This window comes from Mesoplodon mirus (assembly GCF_964341445.2).
Source record: "Mesoplodon mirus genome assembly, chromosome: 4".
Classification (NCBI taxonomy): Eukaryota; Metazoa; Chordata; class Mammalia; order Artiodactyla; family Ziphiidae; genus Mesoplodon; species Mesoplodon mirus.
Genome location: NC_138979.1, coordinates 23,445,471 through 23,454,218, shown reverse-complemented (window position 1 = coordinate 23,454,218; position 8,748 = coordinate 23,445,471). Strand labels below are relative to the sequence as shown.

The following is an 8,748-nucleotide window of genomic DNA, read 5'->3' as shown; positions in this document are numbered from 1 at the left end:
GTATGAGTATAGCAGAATTTACCCATTTTCTTTTTTTTTTATTTTACGTTTCTTTAAAAGAAATTTTTTATTGAAGTAGAGTTGATTTACCATATCATGTTAGTTTCAGGTGTACAGCATAGCTATTCAGTTATACATACAAGGATATATATTCTTTTTCAGTTTTTTTTCCCTTATAGGTTATTACAAAATATTGAGTAAAGTTCCCTGTGCTATATAGTAGGTCCTTGTTGGTTATCTATTTTATATATAGTAGTGTGTATCTGTTAATCCCCACCTCCTAATTTATCCCTCCCCCCACCCCACTTTTCCCTTTGGTAACCACAAATTTGTTTTCTATTCTGTGAGTCTCTCTGTTTTTGAATTAAGTTCATTTGTATCTTTTTTGTTTTTAGATTCCACATATAAGTGATACCATATGATATTTGTCTTTGTCTGACTTACTTCACTTAGTATGATATCTCTAGGTCCATCCATGTTGCTGCAAATGGCATTATTTCATTCTTTTTTATGGTTGAGTAATATCCCCTTTTCTTGTTGGTTGACATATTTTCCACTTTTAGTTGTTTCAATAACAAATGGTGGTGTTCTGAATAGTTTTTATATGTCTCCGGAAACATATGGGTGAAAGTTTCTTTTGAATATCTATCTAGGAGTAGAACTGCTGAGTTGAAGGCTATGCAGATGTTTAACTTTATAAGATAATGGAAATTGTTTTCCAAAATAGTGACACCACTTTAATTTCCATTAGCAAGATAGGAGAGTTCCTATTGCTCCCCAGACTTGGATTCTGGAACCCAAGGTCCAGATTAACACTTCTGCTCTGTCTTTTACTAGCCATTTGACTTTGCACAAAGTCTTTCACTTCTTTTTACCTCCACTGCTTTGTCTGCCAAATGGGGATGATGATCTAAGGGTTCTGTGAGAATTAAGTGAATGAATATATGTATAGCACTTAGAACAGTATCTGGGTATATAGCAATACTGTGTAAGTAATAGCTTTTATTTTCTTAATTTTTACCAGTCTGACAGATGTAAAATAACATCTCATTGTGGTCTAATTTTGTATTGCCCTGCCTACTAATGAGCTTGTTTATTGACCTTTCTTCTATTATCGCTATTTATATCTTTTGGTCATTTCATTACTGGGTTGTTCATCTTTTTCTTCTGTTGTTTGGGGTTCTTTATACATTCTGAATTTTTTAAAAAAACTTGTTGATTCTATTTTTTTGCAAAATATTTTTTCAAGTTTGTAGCTTATCTTTACAACTTTTTAAATGGAGTATTTATTTGTTTTTGTGGTTACTGATTTTTTTTTTAATTTGGGTATCCTGTTTAAGAAATGTTCCCAATTCAGAATCATAAGGATATTTTTTCTATCTATTCTTCTAATATGATTAAAAATTTGCCTTTCTTAGTTAAGTTTGTAATCTAACAGGAATTTGTCTTAATGGTTAATGGGAGATAGGGAATATGTTTCACACTTTATATATGCATACATAATCATCTCAGCATCGTTTATTGAATTATCCTTTTATTTATAACCTTTTCTCTAGTGAACAACGAGGACACGTGGTCCATTAACAAGTTTTTATATGTGCACTGACCTGCTTCTGAGCTCTCTATTCTGTTTTATTGATCAGCTTGTCTGTCCCTACATCAATATCATTGTCTTAGTTACTATTATTTTATAATACATTTTGGTATCTGTTATAAAAAGAACTCCCCCCTTTTTTATCCTTTAATAATGTTTTGGGTATTCTCAATTTTTTGCTTTTTTAAAAAAAATTATTGAGGTATAATTGCTTTACAATGTTGTGTTAGTTTCTACTGCACAACAAAATGAATCAGCTATATGTATATGCATAGATATATATATATCCCCTCTTTTTTGGATTTCCTTCCCATTTATGTCACCACAGAGCATGGAGTAGAGTTCCCTGTGCTATACAGTAGGCTCTCAATAGTTATCTATTTTATACATAGTATCAGTAGTATATATATATTTCAGTCCTAATCTCCCAACTCAACCCATCCACCTTCCCTCTTGGTATCCATACGTTTGTTCTCTATGTCTGTGTCTCTATTTCTGCTTTGTAAATAAGATTGTCTATACCAGTTTTTTTCAGATTCCACATATATGCATTAATATACAATATTTGTTTCTCTCTTCTCACTTACTTCACTCTGTATGACAGTCTCTAGGTCCATCCATGTCTCTACAAATGACCCAATTTCATTCCTTTTTATGGCTGAGTAACATTCCATTGTATACATGTACCACATTTTCTTTATCCATTCCTCTGTTGATGGACATTTGGGTTGTTTCCATGTCCTAGCTATTGTAAATAGTGCTGCAGTGAACATTGGGGTGCATGTGTTTTTTGAATTATGGTTTTCTCTGGGTATATGCCCAGTAGTGGCATTGCTGGGTCACATGGTAGTTCTATTTTCTTATACATTTTAGAAACAACTTGTCAAATTCCTTGAAAAATTTCGTTTGAATTTTGTTGAAAATTATATTGAATCTAATGATCAATTTAGGAAAAATTAATATCTTGTTGATATTCCTATCCATGGACCTATATGTTCTTTAGGCCTTCTATAATGTGTATTTCAAGAAATTTTAATTTTTTTTCTCTGTAAACATTTTGTTTTGTTAGATTTATTCCTCAGTGTGAGGTTTTGTATTTACCTTTGGGTAGAAATACAAATGATTCTATATATTGATCTTATCTTCAGCCACTTTGTTAAATTCTTTTAGTAATTCTAATCTTAATCTGTAGATATTTTTGTTTTGTTTTCATATAGATAGTCTAATCATGATCAAATAAGGACTATTTTGTTTTATGCTGTACAATTCTTGCCTTTCAGTTCTTTTTCTTGGCATGATGTGCCAATATGGATTTTCAGTATTGATTACTCTGTAATTTCCTTTGTAACACTCTTCTCATCTTGCTTTTATTTTTCAAAGATGTACTAGCCTTGTCGAGTTGGCAGAGGTGGCTGCTCACTCATTTTCTGTTCTCTGAAGAGTTTGAATAAGTGTCCAATGATCTCCTCCTTGAAAAGTTGTTAGAACTCACCTATAATCTGTCTGACCTGGTGGGTTTTGCTTTGCTTTGTTTTGTCTTATGGGACTCTTTCAAATGGCTGAATCAGCTTCTTCAACTGACAATTCTGCCTTCTTATTTCTTGAGTCACTTTTGGAAAATTGTATTCCTGCCATCTTACTTTATGTCTTCTATTTGCCTCTCTTTTCTGTTCTTTTTATTTCTGTTCTTCTTATTATTTGAATTGTTTGTTTTCCTTATTCATTTTTTAAAAAATGAAAATAAAATAGAATATAAAAATCAGAAGGCACAATAGTTACATAAGAAGATTAAGTATTATTTTAAGCATTTTTGTTTCAGTTGTTAGCAAGTGGGTATTTTGTTTTGCAGTCTAAGATGTTTGAAAGATGCTGCTTTAGTGAAAGTCTTTGGGGGTGAACCATTTCAGTTTTTGTTGATTTAACATTACATTTATTTTGCTTTTGTCTTTGATAGTTTGCTGTGTGCCAAATTCCAGGTGGTTAGTCAGTTTCTCTTAGCAATTTGAAGTTGTTATTGTGCTGTGTTCTGGCTTTCTCTGTTGTTGTGATGTCTGCTGTCACTGTTTTTAAGATCTTTTCATTATCTTTGCTGTTTTGCAGTTTCACTATGAAGCGTATATTTCTTTTTAATTTATTTTGCTGTTTTACGTTGAGTTTTGGGATTCATGTCTTTCATCATCTGAAATATTCTCAACCATTCTTCCTTTCAATATTTCCTCTCCTCCATTTTGCCTTTTCTTCTGCTACTCTATTTAGATTTATATTAGACCTTTCAGTCTTTCCTCTGTTTTTCTTAACTTCTGTTTTAAGATTTCTGCATTTTAGATAATTTCTTCAATATATCACCCCATTTACTAATTCACTCTTTAATTGTATCTAATACACTGTTTAACTCAACCATCAATATTATAATTTAAAACCACTACGTTTTTCATTTATAAAATTCTATTTGATTCATTTGCACATTTGTCTGGTCATTTTGTTTTAACAATCTCTTGGATTTATTTACTCTTGCCAATTTTTAAAATCTTTCAGTGTTTTAAACAATTCATACATGGTTATTCCACATTTTGTCTCATAGTTCCAATATCTGAAGACTTAACATCTGATTCTAAATCTAAATCTAAATCTGATTTTATTGTTTCTGTCAATTAGCACTTATGGTGGCTTTTTAAAGTGTGTTTTTGACAATTATTGATTGTGAGTTCATATTTTCTTGCTCTTAACCAATGGAAATCCCAGCAGCATAAATTAGGGATGCTTTCCTTCATGGAGAATTTATATTTACTTTTGTCAGGAGCCAGGGGCAAATTGGACTATTTTTGTTTTATTTGCATCCTCATAGAAACATGGAATCTCAGCTCAAGCTCTCCCACTGTGCAAAGGGCCATACCTATTATCCAGTTCCTAGAACTGGCATGAGGATTTGTTTCCAGGGCAACCTAGTTTCTATTTCTACTTTTGATTTCAGCTCATTATTATTATTTTGTTTATTTGTTTGTGTGGAGAGTCCTCTTGTCTTTATTTAAGCCAAGCAATATACTACAAGGGATGTTTCTTATAATTTATCCAGGGTTTAGCTGTAATGTATTAGGAGGAACTTTCAGAAAATGTGGTCTTCCATACTGTTAGAAGCAGAAGTTGGACAGCTACGTTTTGATGATGTTGATAATAATTGTTCTGCTAGAAAGAGCAATGGCAATCTTATACTATTTGTATGGCACCAGTTAGTTTCACAACATCTCTGATACAGGCAGACATTTTATAGATATAGATGTTACTATCCAAGACATTAAGTGTCTTCCTAAATCACATAAATGGTTAGGATAAAAGCCTAGACTTCTGACTTCTACTTTGTTGATTAAAAAAAAAAAACAAAAACAAAAACAAAAACACGTGCTGATGTTTCCAGTCTTTTTCACATCAGTCTTTCCATAAACTAAACCGTGATTTTGGGGGCTGAAGAACAAGAGTTCCTCTAGTCTCTGGATACCACAAGACTAGAAAATATTGTTTCAGAAGACTCCCGGAAAAGAATGTTTCACAAGTTCCTCCAGTAAGCTATTTTAGGACCTAATAATTCTTCTGTAATGACTTCCTTTACTTCACTTGGTTTCTTCCTGTTGAAATATATGTTCATTTCCTCTTCTTTCCTTCATTGCTCTCTATGTTACATTTCCTTTTTTCATGATAATCACCTCTGAGCTTGTTCAATGTCACTTTGTATACATTGATTCCATGAAAAAATATTGTGGTCCTAATATATGCCTTAATTGTCTCTTCTTTGGACTAAAGATATTCTCAGTTAACCTGTCATTAAAGATATTGTTTGCTAACACATGAGCTATTTTTGTCATCCTTTTCTGTATATTCTCTAGTATTTCTACATTTCTTATAAGTTAAGAAAATCTTTTAGGTTGCTGAAGGCCAAGTTTTTCTTGGCCATAGCCTTTCTTATTCCACACCTGGAAAGGACCTGGAGATTATCCCATTCCTGAGCTGGTCATCCTTTATTTCTTTTTATTTATTTATTTAATTTAAAATTTTTTTATAGATTAAAAAAATATATTTTTTTGGCCTTGTCACCTGGGATCTTAGTTCCCTGACCAGGGGTCGAACCCACGCCCCCTGCAGTGGAGGTATGGGATCTTAACCACTGGACCACCAAGGAAGTCCCTGGCCATCCTTCTCTTTACTAAGTGTCTAATTGATTAGGCTAGTGGTTAATGGTTCCTTTCTAGTTTTCCTCTTTTGAGTGTACTCTTTTTTTTTTTTTTTTTTAGAACAAAATGTTTTATTATTAAAATAAAAAACTTTGTATAAAAGCATAACAGATCAAATGCTCTATTTACATTTATTGATTCAAGGTCCAATTACTCACGAAACACTGCACAGGCACAGCTACGGGCTGCAGACGCGAAGCAAAATGAACATAGACACTTAGATTCTACCTCTATTGAACAATTTGATTCATGCCGAAACAGGCGGAGGGACAGACATGGACTCTGCCCAGAAACTAAACTGGCAGAGATGTCAAGTTAGCAAACTGTTGAAAGTCACCCTTCTCCCAAAAGGCACTTCTCAGTGTTATAAAAGTGCTTCAAACCTGAATGTGAGCCCTGTGCCTGGCTTATAATTTCTTCAAGAAAGTAAAAACTGCAAAGAATTGTAGCTGAGTATAAGTATCAATTTTCCATGCAACATAAGCAAGAATTTATTTGAAATACCTTACGTTATGAACTGAAATCAACTTGGCAAACTACAGTTATCCTGAAGTTTTATTCCATGAATTCAAGTCGGCCTGTTCCTAGAGGCTCCCCGTCCCAATTCCCCAGGATGGCTTTTCTACAATGATTTCAAGCATAGCACTGCCCGAGAACCTCTGGGTCGTGACCGTGTGGGCCAGATGCACTTGGTGGAAGAAATCAGCAGCAACTAAGCCTCAACTGTGACAACTTGAATAAGCACAATACATGGAATATTCTCCTGAGAGGCCTCCACAGTCAAATACTCCACTTGCCAAAAATCACCTAATTTTTCCACATGGTTTTAAGACTTTTGTGCCTTGATTCTGTTAAAAATGTCAGCGAACACTAAATCAGACCCAGTGTTTTCACGTAAGCAAGTTAGAGGGCTAGTCTCTGGAAATCGAGAGATGTAGTTAGTTAACACTACTACTGTGTTTCTAAGTGCTTGGTTTTATGGGTGGATTCCAGGGCTATTTCAACACCAATTCAATCAAACATGCTTTCATAAAATTGTCATTTAAAAAGGATTCTGAAACTACCACTGGAGATAAGAGGGGGATGGCATGGGATGAGGGGTGGGGGGAAATGCAAAGGAGAAACTGCAGGAGGGCAGAGTACAGCGGGCACTACACCCCCATGACGCCCAGACACGCATGCATGTCTCATGAGGTTAACCTGATGTGCCTATAAGACAGACTGATCATCAGAATTCTTAAACTCGGGTTTCAATCACATGACAAAATTGAAAACGTTAAAACAAGGAAGGTTTGTGAAGTGGAAGGCAGGTAGTGGATCTTCCAATTATTATGCTTGCATTTCAAACTCCTGTTTTAGACTTTTCAAGTAAGCATGCACGTTCCCGAAGCCGTGGTACTTGGCTAAGTACACGAGCACCCCAGTTGCACACCGCCCGTCTCTCTGCCGACAGAAGCTACAGTTGCAGATCCCGCGACAAGGTGGGCAGTGCCAGCTTGGGTCTAGCAGAGCATCCCTGACTTCTTCACCGTAACGGTTTCGAAGGCAAGGCCCGCAGAACTGGCCTCGAACGCCCCAGCACTCTGGGTTTCTGCAGTTTGTCTTGGTATCCATAGTTTTCTGGCGGCACTGATGACAAGTCGATCCCAATGAACGGTTATAGATCTTCTCTCGAGAGTTGTTGCAGATGTTGTCCAATTCTTCCTCCGTGATTTCGTCCACTGGGCGAATTATATGGGGAAGGGTCACGGATCCGGGGCGACGACTTCGGGGCATGTCATCTTCGTTCATGTAGCCGGCCACGGGCTTCCTCTTTCTCACCAACATGTACTTATCCTCCTCCTCCTCGTCCTCCTCGTCCTCCTCCTCCTCCGTGGGCAGGGCACTGTGCGACCCAAGGACCCGAGACCTTGACCTGGTGAGAGGACGAGCTCTCCGCTCAGGGTTTCTCCTGCAGGAGACACCTGGGAATGTGCGCCTTCGGGGTGTCTTTGGACGTGAACTGGAGCCTGGCAGGGAACGCCTTCCAGGGAAGGAGCCAGGAAAGCTTTCTAATTCTGACATTAGTTTTGCAAGCATTGCTTTGTTTTGCTTTATATTTAAAGCCCTTTTCTCCAAAAAATTCATGCCACTTTCATCTTCTGAATCAGAATTGCAATCGGTCACAGAATTCTCTGAGGGTTCGGGGGGCACTGCTCTCTCGTTGGCTGCTCCCCTGGTGTTTCGAGTTGGAAACTTCATGGCCACCCGGAGAGGTCCGGAACTTCTGCACTGACTGCGGGTCCGACAGCCCGCGTGGTCTGCCTGCAGCCTTGTGTTTGCAAAATTATCAGAAGCAAAGCTGTCACAACTATCATCAGAGGATGACGAGGTTTCCATGGAAATTAACTTCACATATCTGAATTTCTTGAAGTTCTTCTTTGCTCTGCGATCCTTTTGCGGCACGCGGCGAGCATCCATGCTGGCGGCTGGCGCTCGGAGCGCTGAGAGCTGAGCAGCCGCGCGCGCCTCCGTCCCACCACGCAGGAGCCGGAGTTCCTTGAGTGTACTCTTGAACAACTTTCTCCTCTGTATTTTTTTCCCCTAATGGAATAGACATTTTTAATTTAGGCTGATAAATCCAGTCAAAATAAAGTCAGTGATTTCAATATCTATAAATATGTATCTCTTTAAAGAAACAGGATAAAGATGTTCTAGCAAACTCTAGCTTATGTGTTAATATTTTCCTTTGTAAATATGATCCTTGGATTAGAAAGCTACAGCAGCAACAATAAAAACAGCAACAACAAAATCCCACTTAAATCAACCACCAGGACTAACTTGTCAAACAAATATCCTTACATTCAGGAAGATAAAATCATCTGAGCAATTCTGCAACCTAACATTTGACCTCTTGTCCTCATCACATTGTCTGTTTTTGATGTTCTTGTT

The 8,748-nt window shown here is 36.6% G+C and overlaps 1 protein-coding gene across 1 annotated transcript; it reads right to left on the bottom strand.

Moving 5' to 3' along the window:
- Positions 1-5,837: 5,837 nt before the first annotated feature.
- LOC309803157 (cell division cycle-associated protein 7) lies at positions 5,838-8,349 on the bottom strand. Its single transcript, XM_082619060.1, has one exon. The coding sequence runs from the start codon at positions 8,275-8,277 to the stop codon at positions 7,147-7,149; it is 1,131 nt and encodes a 376-aa protein (XP_082475186.1). The 5' UTR covers positions 8,278-8,349; the 3' UTR covers positions 5,838-7,146.
- Between the last annotated feature and the right edge of the window lie 399 nt (positions 8,350-8,748).